Source organism: Pseudorasbora parva, chromosome 19, assembly GCF_024679245.1.
Source record: "Pseudorasbora parva isolate DD20220531a chromosome 19, ASM2467924v1, whole genome shotgun sequence".
NCBI lineage: Eukaryota > Metazoa > Chordata > Actinopteri > Cypriniformes > Gobionidae > Pseudorasbora > Pseudorasbora parva.
Genome location: NC_090190.1, coordinates 32974848 through 32995099, shown reverse-complemented (window position 1 = coordinate 32995099; position 20252 = coordinate 32974848). Strand labels below are relative to the sequence as shown.

Genomic DNA, 20252 nt, shown 5'->3' with positions numbered 1-20252 from the left:
ATAATATAACTTACTATTTATAGAATAACTAATGTTAGTTTGCTCGTAGTATTAAAAATGACTACAATTATTACCACTGTAAAATATAATTTAAGCATCTTCAGTTAATAATACAGTTATTTCCTTCCGTTTTATGTATAGCCTAGTTGGCTGCTGTAGTGAATATGTTTGGGTAAATACACTCATCAGTAACATGGCACATTTTTTTTGTGTAAATTATGGAATTAGAATTCTGCGTACTGTTCACGTTGAATGTAAATAGCACGCGCGCGTATAAAGAAGCAGCGTTGGGAGGAGGGACCGGAAGTAGTTTTTTCTTCGCTGTTTATTTGGACTTGAGTGAGATTTTTTTACCCGAAGCGTCAACACGGATTTTCTTTGGGATAAACGGACAGGGCTGGCTGCTAAAACGGTGAATAAAGAACTTTATTTTACTGTCTTTTACTTTTTATCTCCGCAGAAAAACCCGAGAACGAGCTTTTGAGAAATGGACAGTGGAAGATTAGAAGGTCTCAAAATGGCCGTCGACGAGGAAAGCAGCTAGCGTAGTCAGCTAGAAAAAATAACAATATTTATCTTCCGTTTCCAAACGTTACAAAAACATGTCATGTATCGATTCTTCAGCGCGATTTTTATTTACGTTAAACAATAAAGGCGATTAATAATTGCATGCCTTGCCGTTACACTGCAAAATAAACGGATATTTAAAAAAAACTTTAGCTCGTTGATTACGTTACCTTAGCCTATCTATTTTTTGCTGCACATATTTATATATTCTTGTTATAATACATAATATACATCTGAATAACTGTTACATCTATCCCTGTAATATAGTTTATTTCGAGTTTATAAGTATTTCCTTATTTGTTACAGCTTGGTCTGCGGGTTCTCTGCTAAATATAGAAGTTGGATCGAATAACTGGCTCTTGACTTAGTTTGGGCCAGAATTTCTCGAAAAATGCATTTCAAATATCAGTTTAACCTAACCTCATTCCAGATTATAAATGCTCTAAAAGTAAATGCATGTTTTTATTTAAATAATCAATACGATTCAAATTTTTGATTCAAATCAAGTACTAAAAACTGAAGACCAAACTGGTCTGCATGGAAAGAAATCAGGTGTGTGTGTATCGTGTGTGTATATGTATGTGTATATATATATATATATATATATATATATATATATATATATATATATATATATATATATATATATATATAATATGACCAGTGGCAATGTTTTATCCATTAAATTTAAATATCAGACTTGCTTGTTAAAATAATTCTTGAAAGAGGTTGTTGTCTTGGTATCAGTATTCTGTCTGTTCTCCAAATATTGTAACACCCATTCTAGTCCTGCCTCTCGAATCTTCTAACAAATGGACTTGTCAGTTGACTTTTTTCCTCCATATACTAATTAACATTACTGTGTATTAAAAAGGCTGGGATATAGACGATTTTCAAGTCCAGTGTAGGAAATTCTTAATGCAAACTTGCCTTTTAATTTTCTAGAAGAAAAAAAGATCCAAAACCATTAAGTCACTCTAAAAGTCACTAGTTTTGTGAAGCACTTACATTTTATTTTTCCTTGTTTATCAAAATTTATTAAATGTTGTGTCTTGAGCAGATGCCGCACTCCAGACGGTACCCGTCCTCGGAGAGGGCCAGCCATAGCAGCTACCAAGATCGTTATCGGGACAGAGACAGAGAGCGAGGGAGACGAACTCGACATCGACGCTCACCGACATTCTCTTCCAGCAGTGAACGTGAAAGGAGGGGGAGAGGACACAGGCAGGAGGCCGGCTATGCCCGATCCAGGAGGTATGATTGTTTTCATTGCGTAGTACCAGACTATTTTTCTAAATAATTTCCCCCCCAGTGAAATATTACATTAGATATTTTGTCAGAACATGACAAACACTTCACATTTTTGTATTCTTTAAACTTTTCCAGTCATTCTTCCTTAACAAACTAAATATCTTAATAGTATTTCTTAGCTTCTGCATGTTCTTGACCAGTGATATTGTTTAAAATCATGAAACAGGTTTGTGTTGACTTTGATGGCCCGCATCTGTGCAGGCTGCAATATTAATATTACATGTTTTGCCTCTTAGAAATGCACATTTGACTGTATCTGTAGAAACTGTAACAACCAAATGTTTATATGGTAAAAATTTAATATTCTTATTATAAAAATTAACCATTGGTCTTCCATAGAAGCAATACATTTAGATCATGGTAACCACAGTTATGTTATAACCAAAGTGTCCCTATTATGCTATTTTAAAGTTTCCTAATTTAGTTTTGGAGGTCTCCAACCAAGATCAGCATCAAAGGTCAAAACTTTTATTATATTTTCATAATATACACTCCACATCACCACAATGTTCAATGATTCTCAAATAACTCGATGGATGAATTAGTCTCTCTTAATGCCTCCTTTCCTTGAGCCTACTCTGCTCTGATTGGTCAGATAGGTTCTGATTGGTCTACTGCGTACACCATGTATTTCGGAAATGAATGCCCATGACATTAAGTTTTTTAGGTTTTAGTATGACTATGTTAGCCTTAAGGTTAGGAATACGCTGGTGTTTTCCAAAACAATGACAACATTTGCATTTAGCAGATATACAAGCATTCAAAACTTACAGTCTCTCACTTTCGTTAAAATGGATCACAGATTTTGATGACAACATCACAGACTTCACCTTCTCATCAAATATTCTGTCCAATCAAATGCTCTCTAGAATCTGAAGCGTTGCACCCCCTACACTATAATTCTGAAGCTGTGGCTGATATCGGTCAGCTGTTCACAACTTCACACATTTACTATTTTCTACATGATGAATGGCACATTGCACCTTATATATGCGATAGGAAATTATTCAGACAGTGTAAATATGCTTTCAGTTGAGGTGAATGAAGTCTGGTTTCATGTTTGTTTTATGCACAACACTGCAGCACACACACACAGTCTTGACCAGAGCCGTTGACACGAGAGCGCAGTGCTGATCATATGCGCTAGTCGATGCAGACAACAAAACATATCGGACCTTTAAATTCTGCTGAGTGGTGTATTTCAAACCAATATAGAGGAAGTTATGATTATAAACAGTTAGAGATTTGGAGAACTCTTGCTGGCTTTACCAAACAGAGGCTCTAGTCAAACGTTATTTGCTGTTTCAAAAAAAAGGGGTGCAGCTTCTTACAGCTGGAGCCGTTTTAGGGGAAATTATGTCAACACATTGAATAATGCTGCACAGTTCAAGGCACTTCAGTGGGCCGTTTAGAATTCGCTTTGAAACCAAATCTTCTGCGATCCTCTTGTCATTCGTCTTTTCACTCTCGTCATGAATAAAATCTGATTCCTGCTGCAGTTTGTGCGGCGCCTCTTGGTCAGCTCACGTTGCACGTTCAGTTTTTAATTGTACTTAATCTGTTCTCTAACTGAACAAAATTATTTTTACTACTATAATGTATCAACTGGGACGTAACAGACTGTGTTTTGTGTCACTACTAGTGCAGTGTTCGTTCTCTGAGCATATGAGCCCTGTCCATGTGAGGCGCGCCGCTTCTGGAGATTCCTGCTTTTATTAGAGAGAAGAATGTTTAGCCCCTTCCCTCTGAAGCTTCGAGTATTTTATGTTGATTACTACTGCAGCTTCGAAGCTTAAAACACTTTAAGACAGTAACGATGATGACAATTTTACATCGATCCCAGGGTGAGTCCAAACTAATTTTTCTAGCCTGAACCTTGAGCAGTTTCTCAGTGATGCTACTCAGTTTGAGGTACATTATGAGATGCGTCAAACTGTAATTCCTCACCATCAACATAAACAAGTGTGCATCCATCAACAAACCTGTGTGTGTCTGTGTTGCAGTGCACATGTGGGAACTTTATCAATAACACCTTTGCCCAGTGGATGCAAACATTAACAATTGCAAAACAAATCTTGCTCCATCCTTTATCTTTACTCAAAGTACCGGTAGTAAGAATGACAGACATTCTGCATTAATAGACATGGTCTTAGGTAATACTACAGCCCACAGCTGATTAACAGTAGTATTTCAGTAAGATGGTAATAACGTGAGTCAGCCGGTTAGCCAGTGACCTACACAATATGAAGCTCAATAAACACTGTAGAGCAGTGTCTTCTCGACATTATGCTATCCAGTATCCACTGCAGTGTTCAAGGTTTCCCTCTGGGGGGCGTGCACGCAGAATAAGGGGTTATATTATGTTATATTATATACAATAATTATAATACATGGCTACCTTAATAATATAATACAATTTGAAATGAATATCCTGCATTGCTATGGTGCAGTTAGTGTTACTACAGTAAATTATGGTGATTTGTAGATTGACACAGTTCGAGTGTGTGGTTTCGTTATGCTTTTGCTGCATAAACATCTAACGTTTATCGAACTCGTTTTATCAAAGAAAATTATCTAGCGATCATTATCGTTTTATTCCCCAGCTCTTTATCTTAGGTCAAAAAACACATTTTTCTTATTTTTAACTTTTCAGCATTTCCTCTCTTCTTTCAACATCTAAAATGGTTTGCTTGTAGCTTCAGTCTCTCTAAAGTCAGACAGGCCCAGTCTGTTGTTATTATTCTACCGCTTTCAACACGTGTCGAAAATTAAACGCCCACTGCTATATATGAATTTCAGGTTCAGAGGCTTCCTTAGCGATTGATGCACAATTATATGAACAATGGAGTCGGTTTCTCTGTATTAATTCCATTCAATATCATAGAAGCCCTTTTGAAGTGCATCAGAGTGGACTCAGTGCAGAAAAACAGCATTTTCTCTGTATGTCCACAAAACAATCCAAACTTTACAGAATGGATTATTTCTTTTCGGGGACAATAGCTTTATTTGTTGTGCTCTTTGATCTTTACATCTTTGCAGACCTTTACCTTCACAAACAGCTATTTACACACCGCATCAAAGGTCATTCTCAAAAAAAGAGCACTTTAAATGTTTAAACATTTGATGATATGGTACTGAATGAGTATAGAATCCCCTGATCAAAACACGTGAGGAAGATGCAGTAAAACAAGCGGTCTTATGTAAGCAGATGCATATGTAAAATAACGTGATCATCAACATTAAACATACAAATCAAAACTGAATGAAAAGTAGACCCAGGACGAACTACAGGACTTCACAAGCATTAGGGGTGTTTATGGACTTGATCTACTCCATCTGTGTTTGATCATCGCTCTAAATTTGATCTGAATGTAGGCTTTCACAAAAACGTAATTTTTCTCAGCTTTTTGTTCAAAATGCTGTTTTTTTATTAAACGCCCACATTCAGAATAAGAGGGTCAGCTCTTTTTTTTGATATATTGCATTCTCAGATATTCATAAACCAAATATTCTATGGGTTATTACATTTTTGTGAAAAAATTGTTTTTTAAGCACTGGCAGATATAGAGTTGATGGATATTAATTCAATACCAGTGAAGTAAGCAATGGTAACTTGAAAGAATCATTATTTCTGTAAGTGATTGTTTGGTATAACGGACTCATCTTCTTCCCAGCTACGACAACCGTTCTTCAGACCGCAGGCCATACGACAGACACTACGGCGAGAGCCATCGGCGCCTGGACCACAGCCGGGAACGGGACAGGGAACACAGGACACCGAGCAACTACTACTCCCGCGACGCCTCGCCCAGCTACGACTACCGACGGGGCCGCGATCGGGACCGCGAGGACTCGTACCGGAGGAAAGGCAGCAGGCGTAAGCACAAACGAAGGCGGCGTAGAACCAGGTCCTATAGCCCATCCTCCTCGGTGAGTACTTCAATACCCAAGCCTGCTCTTTCCCACCCCCCAAATCCCTTCCCCTCTCTCTCTCTCTACACGCTCCTATCTCTCTTTCTCCATAATGCTTTTCTTTTCCACAGCCCCAGGATTTGGTAAGTATGAACTCTTTTGTTTTATGTTCTTCTTTTTGTTAACATTTTGTCTTTTTTAATAGTGATAGCCTAAGTCTTGGCTTTCAGTGATTATAATAAATTTGGCCCAACAATACAGTGAGACTCGATACAGTAGTCATTAATGTAAATATTACAATATTAATGTATAAAAGTAGAAAATGTGTTTGTTGGGAAAGCCTCTGTAATATCTCATAACTCTCATTCATTCTTTATCTTTCTCTATATACACGCCTATATAACTCTCTCACAGTTTTTTTATGAAAACAACCTATAAAGTTGCTCCATAATTTGAGCTCTTTTTAATTTTATTTCCAGTCTCCCAGTTGAGCAACCCGTTTCTTTTGTCATGTTGTGAATTAGCAATGCCTTCACTCATGTGCTCTTCTATGAGTAAATGTTGATGCAGGTTGCTTTTTGTGACTTTTTGTCAGGGTTGCTAGGCAGAGGGATGAGGGGGAGTTTGAAAGCAAGCAAGAAGGGAGGGGTAAAATGTTATCTTTGACTTGATCCCTTGCACTATATCCCTATCGTTATATATATCTCCTCACGTGGTGTCAAACGATTCGCCCCATGACCACCAAACTACCTACAACAACTACAACACTGCTCATCTTCGTCGCCGTGGCTACGGCTGCCCCCTCCACTCTCCCCGCTCCGCCCACCTCCCCTCCTCCCTCTGCGGTCGTGGCGTGATCCCTGACCTGTGACCCTGGCCGGGGACGAAGCAGCGGAGTGACAGCGGGACAAGGGCGCTGTGTGTGAGGGACGACGAGGAGGGTCACCTGATCTGTCGGAGTGGCGACGTCCTGCAAGAGAGATGTACACACTGCCACTACTACTACTCCTCTACTCCTATATCGTAACCTTTCTCCCTATCAGTACCAGCACACAGCAGACACACACAGGGGAGGGCAGGAGGTCATGATCATGATTGGTGGTGATGATGATGCTGTCATAGAATGTTCTCCCCTTTTGCCGGAACAGGCAAGGGGGAAGGCATGTCCAACATGTCTTTAGTAGCTCCTTTTTTTATTCTTTTTACAGTGGGGATGGGGTGTTTGTATTGCTGTGTAGAAGTATTATGATCCTTTTTAATTCTTGACTGCCAGGTTCCCAGATTTAGCTTATTCCAGCCTCCGTAATGTCCTATATTATCCTGGTCTTGTTGAAGCATTTGGCTACATCAAGATTCACATTAAACCTACATCATATGCTGTCAATCATTTCGATTTAAAGATTTGATTGCTCTGACATGCAAAATATTTCCATAAGTACTATGCATGTTATTTTTTATAGTAAATACGTTCGTTTTAGTTTTCGAATTAGCGTAAAACTGTCCCGCTGTTTTAAAATCCCTATTATGGGTTCTCTGTCGAACCCACGCAAAGTCTATTTCTTTGCAATTTTTTTTCCCTTTTTAAACAAATGCAGAATATTTTTGTTGTTGGAAAAAACATGCTTGCTTTATTCCTTTTATCGAGAGAATGCGAAAAGCGTCAGTATGCACAATCTTTTTTTTTTTAGGTTAACCTAAATAGATAGTCACAGTTAAGATTAAAAATGCGATTCTAGGTTACTTGTTTAGGATTTTTCTTTAAATGCGCTGTCTAATTGAGCTCTTTACATTTCCCCCTCCCCTTTTCTCTACGTCTTTTTCCCTCTATTTGTCTCTTAGATGAGATTGTCAGCACTTTGGGTGAGGGCACCTTCGGGAGGGTGATGCAATGTATTGATCATCGCAGGTAAGCACCGTAGCATAGCAACCAAGCTAGCTGCTTTATTCAAAACCAATATAGTGTGTACTTTCTGTGTCTTGTCTAGTTGTTGGGATGAAAAATATCTGCGGTGGGTGGTAAAAATGTTGTGATTATTACAGGCAGCAAAAATGTGGACACTAAGAAAATTCAGCGAAATAAGAACCATCTCGGCTCTCAGTAGTGGTTTAGGGCTTTTATAGACCTATAATCATTGTTTTTATGATCTAAATACTATCCATTTTATTTTTTCAGTGAAGTAAGCTATTTCTTTTGACATTCAGAGACTTTAGAATCATTAGCCACTGTAGTAATTAACTAGAGGAATAACAAGGTTCATTAAATGGTCAAACTATTTCTGCTACAATCCAGTGTGTTTATGATAGGTTAACATAATAATAACGAATACCAGTTTTCAATATCAAACAGCATAACTGATTGTTTTTGCATGGCTGACACCGGAAGCCTTGGACATTTAAAGGTTAAAAGAGCTTTGCTTACTTACATGGATAGCGCACATTTCTTTGGGTTGCAGGGTTGAAGGGATTGCAGGGTTGAAAACATGTTTGCAGGTAGAGATCTATCTGACAGATACGACAACACTCCAATGTTTAAACTAACGCTCTTCTGCTTGGTTAAGGGGTGGAGCTCATGTCGCTCTGAAAATCATCAAAAATGTCGAAAAGTACAAAGAGGCTGCCCGGCTGGAGATCAACGTCCTGGAAAGAATCAATGAAAAGGATCCTGAGAATAAGAAGTGAGTTGGCCGGAAGATCTTTAGAAAATTAGCACAATTAAGGAATTTTATATGAAGTACTTAAAGAACTTTTAAAGAAATTTACCTCAAAATAGACCATAGTGACTAAATTGAAATTTTAACCTGTCTACTGTTCTCTTTTTCTCGATTCTTAGTCTATGTGTGCAGATGTTTGACTGGTTCGACTATCACGGCCATATGTGTATCAGTTTTGAGCTCTTGGCTCTCAGTACTTTTGATTTCCTCAAAGAAAACAATTACCTGCCCTACTCCATCAGCCAAGTGCGTCATATGGCCTACCAGATCTGCCTGGCTGTCAAATGTAAGTAAACTTTAAAGTTAGGATCAGTTTTTTTGCACAAATTATGCAACAGTTGGACTCCATTTGCCATGTATTAAAGGGCCAGTTTCTCCTCCTCTGCAGTTTTGCATGAAAACAAACTGACCCACACAGATCTGAAACCAGAGAACATTCTCTTTGTCAACTCTGACTTCACAATCACCTACAATGTGGAGAAGGTGATGAAAGAGTTTGTCATTAGCTTTTAACTAAACCTGTATTTTTTTGTTGTTGTGCTGTGTATGTTAATTTATCAGCATCAGCTATTAAAAGCCCATTAGTTAGCCACTAAAGGAAATGCATATTAATTGACCGTCTTCTCTCTGAGGTAGAAGCGAGACGAGCGTACTGTAAAGAGCACATCGGTGAGGGTGGTGGATTTTGGCAGTGCTACTTTTGACCATGAGCACCACAGCACCATCGTTTCTACCAGGCATTACAGAGCACCTGAAGTTATTTTAGGTAAGGACAGTCATGCCTCGTGACGCATTATCCTGAATTTGAACTGAAGTAACTTGTTATCCGCATGCACCGAGACTAGTTAAGACACAGGACTAGAATGGGTTAATCGCTGCAGCAACCCAGCAGATTAGCTTCTTCCTTTCCACCACAAGGAATTTAATTATAGTCCGTGACTTCATTCAGCAGACTGCAGGGAATCGTCCAACGGAAGATTGGTTGCCATGAAAGCTGATACCCAACCTTAATCTGTTATGAAATATCCCGAGTTGTTTTGCTGTTAATTTAAATGAGTAAATTTGCACTGGTATTTACGTATGCACTACTGTTTAAATATTTGATGTTGGTAAGATTTTTAAATGTTTTAGAAAGTCTCTTATGCTTACCAAGGCTGTATTGATTTGAAAATCTTAATATATTATTTAAATGAAAATCCTGTTTCTATTTTAATATTTTCGTTAATGTCATTTATTCATGTGGCAAAGCTGAATTTTCATTTTCTTATTATTAATGTTGAAAACAGTTGGGATGCTTAATAGTTTTGTGGAAACTTTGTGATTAAAAAAGTATGATTCTTTGATGTATAGAAAGTTAAAAATTACAGCATTTATTTGAAATAGAAATATTTTATGATGATATAAATGTCTTTACTGGCTGAAAGTTTAAAGTATTAATTTCTTTCAAAATTCTAACTGACCTCAAAAATATGACCAGTATTGTTTGTCATGTAGACAGATTTTGGCATAACTAGAAAGAATAATATTCATCATAAAATTAACTATAAGAAATTATCTTTATTTGTTTAACTTTATGATTGTTTTACATTTATTCATTTAGCAGATACTTTTAGAGAGGAATAGAAGTAATCAAACCAACAATAGGGTAACAATATGCAAGTGTCCCAGGTAGTCTAGAACATTACACATAGTGATGGGTGGGTGGATGGGTAGGTAAAGTGCCTTAAATTTAATGTGAGTGGCCATTGTCTTATTTTAAATCAAGTCCTCTTGAGGCCACTGTGGAAGATTAATGAGGTCCCCTAATGAGCCACGGCCCCCTGGTTGAGAACCACTGACATAAACGATTTACACACGTGCTTCTGAATATACTGTGCAGTGTCCTGCAAGGTTATGCTGCAGTAACATGATGTCAACACTAGATGACTCTACAGCTCAAAACTGTGTACCAAATTGTTTTGCCTTGCAGAATTGGGCTGGAGTCAGCCGTGTGATGTGTGGAGTATAGGCTGCATCCTCTTTGAGTACTACCTCGGCTTTACACTCTTCCAGGTACAAAAATCTAGCTCAACTATTTCTATTTCTTACCACTTTTCTGAGTCACGACAGCAGGTCTACACAGCCACTCTTGTTTGTATTCACTAAGCAGCTTAAGATCAAGTAGAATCTAACCAAAGGGTCAGAGGTTTCCACGCAGCACACTGAAGCCAAACACCTGCCGTTCACACTTTAACCTCAGCTGCGCTCACTAATGCTCTTTTTTTTCTTTTTTCTTTTTTAAAGCACACAGCTCACTAAAATATGGCAAAAACAAGTTGTTAAAAAGTCTAATAAGCTTATCATCAACTACATTATGTTCATCCATCCTAATTGTATTTGATTTCTTTTTATCTGATTCTCAGACTCATGATAATCGTGAGCATTTAGCCATGATGGAGAGAATTTTGGGCCCTGTTCCTTCCCGTATGATTCGTAAGACTAGGTACGTTTTTGACACTCTTAACTGGGATTTTCTTAAGTCTTCAAAGTATAGTTTCCATGTCACTCACGCTTGTATGCACAGCAGGTTTTGCGGCTAAATTAACAATTTCTTCACCGCACAGGAAACAGAAATACTTTTATCGTGGACGCCTGGACTGGGACGAGAACTCTTCAGCAGGGAGATATGTCAGAGAAAACTGCAAACCTTTACGGGTAAGTAACACTTTTATGGACTTCATATTTTAATAATAATAAAAAAAGTATGCATCTACTTTGTGTATAGGCATCAATCAGGCGTAACATTGCGACTGCTGATAGGTGAAGTGAATAACACGGATTTATTCATCACACTGATCTATTCATCACAGCACCTGTTAGAGGGTGGGCTATATTAGGAAGCAAGAGAACATTTTGTTCTCAAAGTTGATGTGTTAGAAGCAGGACAAATGGGCAAGCATGGATTTGAGCAAGTCTGACAAGGAAGGAACAGTGGTGAACCAGTAACAGGGTCATGGGTGGCCAAGGCTCATTGATACATGTGGGGAGCAAAGGCTGGCCCGTGTGGTCCGGTCAAACAGAAAAGCTACTGTAGCTCAGATTGCTCAAGAACATTGTACACAATATGAGGAAGGTGGTCATAATGGTGTATAAAATTATTTTTTCAATTATAATAAAAATAACATCTTTTTTTTACTTGCCAAAAGTCTTTTATGCGCACCAAGGCTGCATTTATTTGATCAAAGATACTGTACTTAAAAAAAGAAGTATTTTGTAGTATTATGTAGTATTTTTTGCAGTAAAATTTCCAAAAACCTCTAGGCCGTTGTTATATATTTTGTTCAGTTGAGTTCTTACAATATCCCAAATGTTTCCAACTATTTGTAAATTGGGAGAAAATATTTTAACTAAGGACCGGGACGTCTCAGCATAGCGTTTGAGGAAGTCGCCTGTCAATTGCGTCATATCTGCGTTACCCTCGGTTTCGGGTTTTATTTGGTAGGAGCGCTTTACTCTTAGCAGTGTGATCAAGTGAACGCACGGAGTAACGTCATAACATCATTTTAAACACACTTAAATGTATCTTATATGATAAACAGAGCTGCATTACCTCATAATCATAACCGGAAGAGCGGATCAGTGCAGGCGCCCGGCGAATGTGTCTCGTCCCGTCATAATAAAAGTCCCGGTGTTCACGAGGCGGGTATTTGGGTAACAATCGCTCCAGCGGCTGTGTTCAGCTCCACAACACTCGGTCCTGCTCTGCTTTACACTACAGTAACGTTAATAACCGCATGCATGAACGTGATTTCTGCCTGAGTCCTATTTTCCACCGGCTGTGAGGTGAAGACCACATGTCCCAAGATACTGCGCTCACACTTTGCGTCATCAAACTACACATTTGTTTTGAATAGGCGCCATCCAGTGGACAGAAAGTTGCATAGTGCACTTTTTAAGATGCACTTCTATCATTTTGTAACATTTTAATTTATTCCTGTTATCCTACACTTTAAAAATATATATTTTTGCACATTTCAGACATGTTAATGACCTCAGTTTGCCTGCAAAGTTAATATAGTAGGGGACAGTGGACATACATTTATTTTGGATTATGTAAATGTGGGCATCTTTGTTAATGTACTGTACAATCATCTTCATCCTCACTCTCAGAGATATCTTCTATCTGAAGCTGAAGAGCATCACCAGCTGTTCGATCTGATCGAGGCCATGCTGGAGTATGAGCCGACAAAACGTCTCTCTCTCGCTGCGGCTCTAAGGCATCCTTTCTTTCAGAGCTCCGTCAGCAGCACTGACCAGAGCACCGGCAAGAGCTGGGAGGGAAACCGCGACATCAGTCGGTGACAATGATATTCTTCTTAAACCAACGTCACTGTCTTACGCCAAAACAAAACTGGAGGACTCGCATGCCAAGAGTGTCAACGTGGAGCTGAACTGACATTGAATAAAGTTTTATAGTGCAAGAGGAATGAAGTAGTTGCACAGCATATTATTTTTCAATCATCTTCCCAATAATGTGAGAACAGCTCCATGTGCAGCAGGATAATGTGAGGAACTTGGTCATCTAGAAGATCCCAGTAAACCAACATGCTTGTACATGATTGGATTTTCAGAGGGTTTTTGGGTGACTCTACCCTCCCAAGTTCAGTTCTTCCCGCCAATCGTGGCTACTGTTTTTTGTGGACAGCCATAAGCAGAAGGAAAGTGGTTTGATGGGTGAAAAACCATTAATGTAACACTCCACTTTGGAAAATAACTGACAAAACAAGCATCACTGTTACAATATAATTATCGGGCGAATACGTTTTGTGCATTTAAGCCCTTTGCAAATGCATCGCGACACTATTCAGTTCAATTCAAACAGAGCTACAGTGTTCTGGTGGTTGTGTCCCTCAACACGTTTACAGTATTTATTTAGTTAACCGAATGTCTCTCTTTGTGTGTTTGTATGGATTTGACTGTATATGTGTAAATATGAATAAACATGTTGTGACTATAGAATAAAAAGCCTGTCTGTTTGCTTGCTGTGAATGTGTTTTCACAGCGGCTCTGCAGGCGAAACGTTTTTACAATCAAAAAGTTATTCTCAATTCATTTCTATATTGATTGTATATGTGCATATGATATTCTATGCTTATATTAATTAAACGTTTGGCAAATAATTGGGCATTAGTGCAGTGCTTTAACCCAAGCTAAAAAAATCAACTTCTGTCTTTTGCCATAATCATCCTTTGACTTTACCGCTCCTGAACGATAGAAAGTGTTTTGTGGTCTTTAATAATCACATCCATCACTTTCTTTTTTTTCATGCAATATTTAATGAGGCATACTTAAATGTAACCGGTCTTAACATAACTATATTGGCAAAAGTTTTGGGACGTGTACCTTTACATGAACTTTATTGACATCCCATTCTAAATCCGTAGGGTTTAATATGGAGTCAGCACACCGTTTGCAGCTATAACTGCTTCATGGAGTGTGTTTATGGGAATTTTTGTCCATTCTTCTAGAAGTGCGTTTGTAAGGTCAGGCACTGATGTTGGATGAGAAGGCCTGGCTCGCAGTCTCCGCTCTAATTCATCCCAACGGTGTTCAATTGGGTTGAGGTCAGGACTCTGTGCAGGCCAGTCAAGTTCCTTCACACCGAACTCACTCATCCATGTCTTTATGGACCTTGCTTTGTGCACTGGTGTACAGTCATATTGGAACAGGAATGGGCAATCTCCAAAATGTTTCCACGTTCAAGTTGGGAGTATGAAATTGTCTAAAATGTCTTGGTATGCTGAAGCATTAAGAGTTCCTTTCACTGGGGCCAAGCCCAACCCCTGAAAAACAACCCCACAAAACAAACCATAATCCCCCCTCCACCAAAAGTAACACTTGGCACAATGCATTCAAGCAAGTACCGTTCTACTGGCAACCGCCAAACCCAGACGCGTCCATTGGATTTCCAGAAAGAGAAGCGTGATTCATCACTCCAGAGAACATGTCTCCACTGCTCTAGAGTCCAGTGGCGGCGTCCTTTACACCACTGCATCTGACACTTTGCATTGCACTGTGATGTAAGGTTTGGATGCAGCTGCTCGGCCATGGAAACCCATTCCATGACGCTCTCTACACACCGTTCTTGAGCTCATCTGAAGGCCACACAAAGTTTGGAGGTCTGTTGACTCTGCAAAAAGTTGGCGACTTCTGTGCACTGTGCCTCTGTGTGCGCTGACACCACTTTGTGATTTTACGTGGCATACCACTTGTTGTTGTTTCCAATTGCACTTTGTTATAATACCACTAACAGTTGACCATACAATATTTAGTCATGAGGAAATTTCACAAATGGACTTAGCACCATAGCACTGGTGGCAACCTATCACGGTACCACGCTTGAATACACTGAGCTCCTGAGAGCAACCCATTCTTTCACAAATGTTTGTAGAAGCGTCTGCATGCCTAGGTGCTTGATTTCATACACCTGTGGCTATGGAAGTGATTAGATTTGGAAAACCTGAATTCAATGATTTAGAGGGGTGTCACAATACTTTTGGTAATGATGGTTTCTCAAACGGAAGGCTGCATCCTGCGTCCTTCCCAGCCCAGTCCTTCAGAGGTTTGTAGGCTAGTGTCCTCCTCAGCAATTAAATGCTAAAATGAGACAGTATAGCAAGTCTGCATGGCTACGTAACACATGTTCCTGCCCCCACGGCCATGGCATGAAAATACTATTAAAACTTAACTTTGGAAAAATACTTTGTATTAAAAATACATGTGTTTATATTAACTGGCTTTTTAATTATGCAATACAATGAATGGCACCCGTCTGCAGTCTCATCATCAGTTTAGTGTTAGTGATAAATTTACAGCAAAACAAAAGATAACATCTATATCCTTTCATGTCTGAGAACATAATTTGTGTCTTACATTTCATCATAAACTCAGACAAGCTCAGTTCCAACTTGTTTTCAATCAGTTTAATTTAGTTAATTGTGATGGGTTATTCAATGCCACGAAGGATGCATCCGATGCATCCTTCAAAACCGGTCAAATAAAGGACATGATACAAAGGCCGACTTCCAAGGATCCTTCAAACTGAGATGGCCTTCAGTGACTTCTGATGACATGGATAAATAGAATAATATTCGGAATATGTAATATTTTAGCTGCCTAGTCATATAGTAGTAAACACCTCTCAAAGCCTTAATGGAGCCTTCAATCTTTCAGTTTTACATCTTTCATCAACTAAATTGAGGAAGTTCCACACGCTTACAAGAAAAGCTAAAATTTTGCAACAAATGAAGAGAGGATGTGCCTTCAGAACTGAGTTTTTGCTACTGTCTAGCTACAGCATTTTAAACTAAATGCATTGTAAATCGCAATAATGCAACAATGGCGTTGATTCTAAAAATGTATAAAAAAACCTCAAGTGCAAAGACATCAATGATGAACAGATTCAGTACCTCAGTTTGTTTTTTGGCCCTCTTTTCTTCATTCACGGCCAAAAGATTTAAAGATAACAGCTAAGTGTGTAGTCGATCAAAGTAAAGCTCTTTTACAGACACCAAGCTTTATTTAGAAAGCATCACTCATGCAGACTAATCTGATAGTGATCTAGTGATTTCAGACCTATTGTCAAAATGAAAAACAGACTACATTCAACCTTGGTAGTATTTGTTAACTTTCCACATAGCCAATGACCAGCAAAACTAATGGATTAAATGTGGAATTAAAAAATAAAATAAAAAATTGACTCGATTGGCCATAATAAAGCATTTAAAAGATAATTGCTCATTTTTATCTCACAATTGTGTTTACATCTCGCAATTCTGACCAAATTGCGAAATATAAACTCGCAATTGCGAGTTATAAAGTAAGAATTATTTGTTATAACATCAGAAAAACGAGATGTGAAACTCAAATTTCGCAATTGCGAGAAAAAATAGTGACATAAAAAGTGGCAATTAGTCTACTTTTTTATGGTGGAAAGATTCCATTATAAACATAATGTAATGTAATACAATATAATTAATGATAAGCATGCATAATTTTCAACTGAATAAATGACTGTAGTGTCAAATTGTGAATGAACTAGAAACGTGTTGTTTGAGGCTGAATAGAGTAACAGCTGTTGATGTTAAAAATGACTTTTCGTCACGTCATTCTTTCACACGGCGTTCATTCACATGTGTGTTGTTGTTGTCTATAAACCTCCTCAATCTGTTTCCCCTCCTACCTTCCCATCTGTTGAAAGGAAGGATCTTACCCATAATCTGTTAAGATCAATGATCATACATGTATTTCTTTTTACGTTTCTGTAGCCTTTAAGTTAAAAAGAAAACCGTAGTTGGTCAGCTTCGCCATGTTGACGCTTTCACGTGATTTAATTGATATTAGCAGCAAAATATTAGTAGTTTCTTCTTTCTCACATGGCTGTGAAAGTCCCGCCACCACTAATGGGATTATAAACAATTAGGGCCTACGTCATTTGAGAATTATCTGGGGACAGATGCAGGGAGGGAGCGGGGTTTAAAAACATGTAGCTCAAGAAAAGCAAAGCAGATGAGTTCGGACCTCAGGTTCCCGGGATCAAATGATGTGCATCTGAAGAGTTTCACCACACATCAGGTAGGTTGGACTTTTATGCTAAATGCTTTCTGTCATGATGTTCTAAATAAAGAATTCAATGTGTGTATTTAATACATTTGTTATTCGTATATTGAGGCTATAATTTAAGAGATTATTTGTTAATAAATTCAGTGCATTTTGAATAAAATGCATATTTCTGTAGGCCTATTAGTAGAATGAGTGATTATCATCACTGTAGTTTCGTATTTAAATCTATATTGTATAAAGAGACATAAAATATTTTTGTTAAAGTATCAAGGTTTGTGGTCAGTACGATTTTTTAAATGTTTTTGATAAAAGTCTCGGTTACACTTTATTTGTTACAGTGTAGCCTAATTATATTTAAGTAATTAGGGCTGTCAAACGATCGTTATAAATTAATTAACATAGACTACTATGTGTTAAGCCTACTGTATAAATAGCTAGATTTGAATACACACATACATAGACCTATATTTAATAAATATTTGCATTTATATAGGCTACTGTATATGCTATATATAATTTGTTATAAATATACATATTTTAGCTATATATGTAAATTTATGTAAACACAAACTATTATTTTGGATGCGATTAATGATTAATATATAATTACATGTAGGATTGGGGTTTGGGTTAGTTGCATGTAATCTATGCATATTTGACTGTTTTTACTATGGTAAGTGCATGTAATATATGTAACATTCTATAAAACTGACTGGTATATGTGTTTTATTTCTTTTCTAGGTGTTAAGGCAACTTATAGGCCTACTTACGTTTATTTATTTATTTGACTGGGTCATATGAAACTGGAAAATCTGGAATACCTTCTTACTGAAAAATATCAGCAGCCTACTTTTGACTCTTGAACTTCAGTATCGCCGAGTTTGATAAAGACTCAAAGATATTTACTTTTATTAACACGAGATGGATGCCGTGGTGAAGAAATCTTTGGGCGGCCCTCTGCGACAGCTGACCAGCTGCGTGACGGGGAACAAGGATGGGTTTAGCCGGAAAGGCAAGAGCGTCCGCAGGAAGAGCGCCCCCTGCTGCTACGGTCAGACAGGACACGACTCATCCTGGTTAAGGACTTACCAAGCAGAACTGCACAGGGAAAGGTACAAAAATATACATAGGAAATTATTAGAAACGTACTAAATATTCCGTTTAAATCCAATGTAATCATTTATATTCTGCTTGAACAGGAAATTGAGGCAAGTCAAGTTTGCACAGAAGAACGCAGAAAGAGCCGCAATGAAGACACATCATAGAAGTCCACACCGCTTCACAAAGGTACGTTGTGCAGTTTGCCGCCACAAAATATATTTGCAGGAACAGCAGAAAAATATATAGTGGCTAACTTTTAGTATTTGTATATTTTTTCAGGCACCGGTTCAGAGGGCAAACCTAAAAAGCAAGAACGCCACCAAAAACGACAACTCTCTTTTTGGTGCCTTCCAAGGGCTCAGCCTCAGCCTGAGTGGAGCACAAAACTCCATCACAACATCATCAAGTGCAGATCCATGCAAAGTCATGTGAAGAAACACATTTCAAATGACTCTGATGGTGTGACGTCTTGACTATCCTTATCCAGTTTATTTCCTGGTTACCAAAAATAATTTACCTGAAGATGCTGGCTAATAATAATGAATGCTTGGCAACCGATTAATCGTGATTAATCATATCCAAAATAAAAGTTTGTGTTTACATAGTGTTTACTAATTATTTTGTTATGGTATATTTGATAATACACACACACGCACACGCACACACACACACACACACACACACACACACACACACACACACACACACACACACACACATATGTAAACACAAACTTTTATTTTGGATATATATATAATCTTAGACTCATGTGTGCAATTCATATGCATTTTCTCCATGTTTCTATAACTCTATGGCTATGTGTGAATTAATGTGAATTTTGCAACATTTTTACAACACAAGGAACAAAATGGTGTTGTATTTACGCAAGGAAATGTAATTAGTGGCTACAGCACAGCATTATCACAGTATTGAAGGACATGATCCAGCACATTTGGCCGTTCTCCACAACTGTTTGTAAAAAGACTGTGTACAGCAAAGGGCAAGTCTTTAATTATTTTCACCGTCCTCCTCTTGCTCGCCAAAGGTAAAGCATCTCACTTATGCTTGGACTCAGGAACACAATACTCTGCACTTTACAGGATTGACAGTTGTCGAAACAAGATACCATAAAGGAGACACTGAATTTACTGAAGACTTGATGTGAGCACCGATAGGTCACTGCATGACATTGTGCAACAATAAACCAAACCTTGACACACAATGCTGGGGTTAGTTGTCACTTAGTACATTTTTAAGTTTACTTTAAGTCAATTACTAAGCATATTTCCATTGTTCAACTGTCCATAAGTTCACCTTTTGTGTAGTCTAACCCATATATGCGGTCACACGGTAAGGGGTAAGTTGTCACATCTGGAACCTGCAGTTTCACACTGATTTGAAATAAGAAATATTATTTTAAATATAAACTTCGGCAACATGTAAATGGTAAAACAATCAATGCAACTTCAGCAAAGGAAAAAGAGACATGCAAAAATATCCAACCATGAGACCATTATTTAACAATAACATTTAAGACTTTTCTAAGCTATTTTAATGAATTTAAGGCTTAAATTGGGGAAAAAGAAAAAGTATTAATTTAGTTACAACTTACCCTAATAAAATGTAATGCCATTCATGGAAAAATACTTATATATCTGAATATATGCTAGTTTACTAGTAGGCTACATAATTTGGAGGATACATTTCAGAAAATTGTTCAAATTCAGGGTTTCTTTTTAACTACTTAGAGGGTTTGAAACCCACAAACAAAACCACTAGTGACAAAACATTGTTTTTAATTGTACACAAATATACACATTAAACAAAATACAATGTATTTTAAATAAATAAATACATAATACATACTGTAAATATACAGTATATTTATGCGCACACTTAGAATATATTTCTAAAGTTCACACAGCCACAGGTAAATAAATACACCTGTGAGCCTCCAGCGGATTCCGTGTCCTCTAGCACAGGTTGGCCACGCCCATTTCATCCCCAGCTGGGCCACCGAGGCGTGACGCGCTATCCCCCTACCTGCTC

The 20252-nt window shown here is 37.9% G+C and overlaps 2 protein-coding genes across 3 annotated transcripts; both read left to right on the top strand.

The window, feature by feature from the left end:
• Positions 1-256: 256 nt before the first annotated feature.
• Positions 257-13577, top strand: clk2a (CDC-like kinase 2a). 2 transcript variants are annotated; one of them, XM_067426762.1, is made up of 13 exons: positions 257-412; positions 1628-1821; positions 5553-5808; positions 6683-6773; positions 7630-7696; positions 8349-8465; positions 8621-8787; positions 8890-8984; positions 9138-9267; positions 10471-10553; positions 10904-10983; positions 11105-11195; positions 12651-13577. In XM_067426762.1, the coding sequence occupies exons 2-13, from the start codon at positions 1628-1630 to the stop codon at positions 12840-12842; spliced, it is 1563 nt and encodes a 520-aa protein (XP_067282863.1). In that variant the 5' UTR covers positions 257-412; the 3' UTR covers positions 12843-13577. The 2 variants fall into 2 exon arrangements, with proteins under 2 accessions (XP_067282863.1, XP_067282864.1); XM_067426763.1 differs by lacking the exons at positions 257-412; positions 1628-1821; positions 6683-6773 and having other exon boundaries at positions 5685-5808.
• A 3433-nt stretch (positions 13578-17010) lies between these two features.
• Positions 17011-18727, top strand: si:ch211-81a5.8 (uncharacterized protein LOC560648 homolog). The gene is made up of 4 exons (XM_067425265.1): positions 17011-17114; positions 17844-18214; positions 18302-18389; positions 18483-18727. The coding sequence occupies exons 2-4, from the start codon at positions 18024-18026 to the stop codon at positions 18633-18635; spliced, it is 432 nt and encodes a 143-aa protein (XP_067281366.1). The 5' UTR covers positions 17011-17114; positions 17844-18023; the 3' UTR covers positions 18636-18727.
• Positions 18728-20252: the final 1525 nt, after the last annotated feature.

Coding starts and splice junctions, on each gene's coding strand:
- si:ch211-81a5.8 (XM_067425265.1), top strand. CDS start 18,024: ATGGATGCCGTGGTGAAGAAATCTTTGGGCGGCCCTCTGCGACAGCTG. Junction 18,215..18,301: donor GCAGAACTGCACAGGGAAAG/GTACAAAAATAT, acceptor CTGCTTGAACAG/GAAATTGAGGCAAGTCAAGT. Junction 18,390..18,482: donor GTCCACACCGCTTCACAAAG/GTACGTTGTGCA, acceptor ATATTTTTTCAG/GCACCGGTTCAGAGGGCAAA.
- clk2a (XM_067426762.1), top strand. CDS start 1,628: ATGCCGCACTCCAGACGGTACCCGTCCTCGGAGAGGGCCAGCCATAGC. Junction 10,554..10,903: donor TCGGCTTTACACTCTTCCAG/GTACAAAAATCT, acceptor TCTGATTCTCAG/ACTCATGATAATCGTGAGCA. Junction 10,984..11,104: donor CGTATGATTCGTAAGACTAG/GTACGTTTTTGA, acceptor TTCACCGCACAG/GAAACAGAAATACTTTTATC.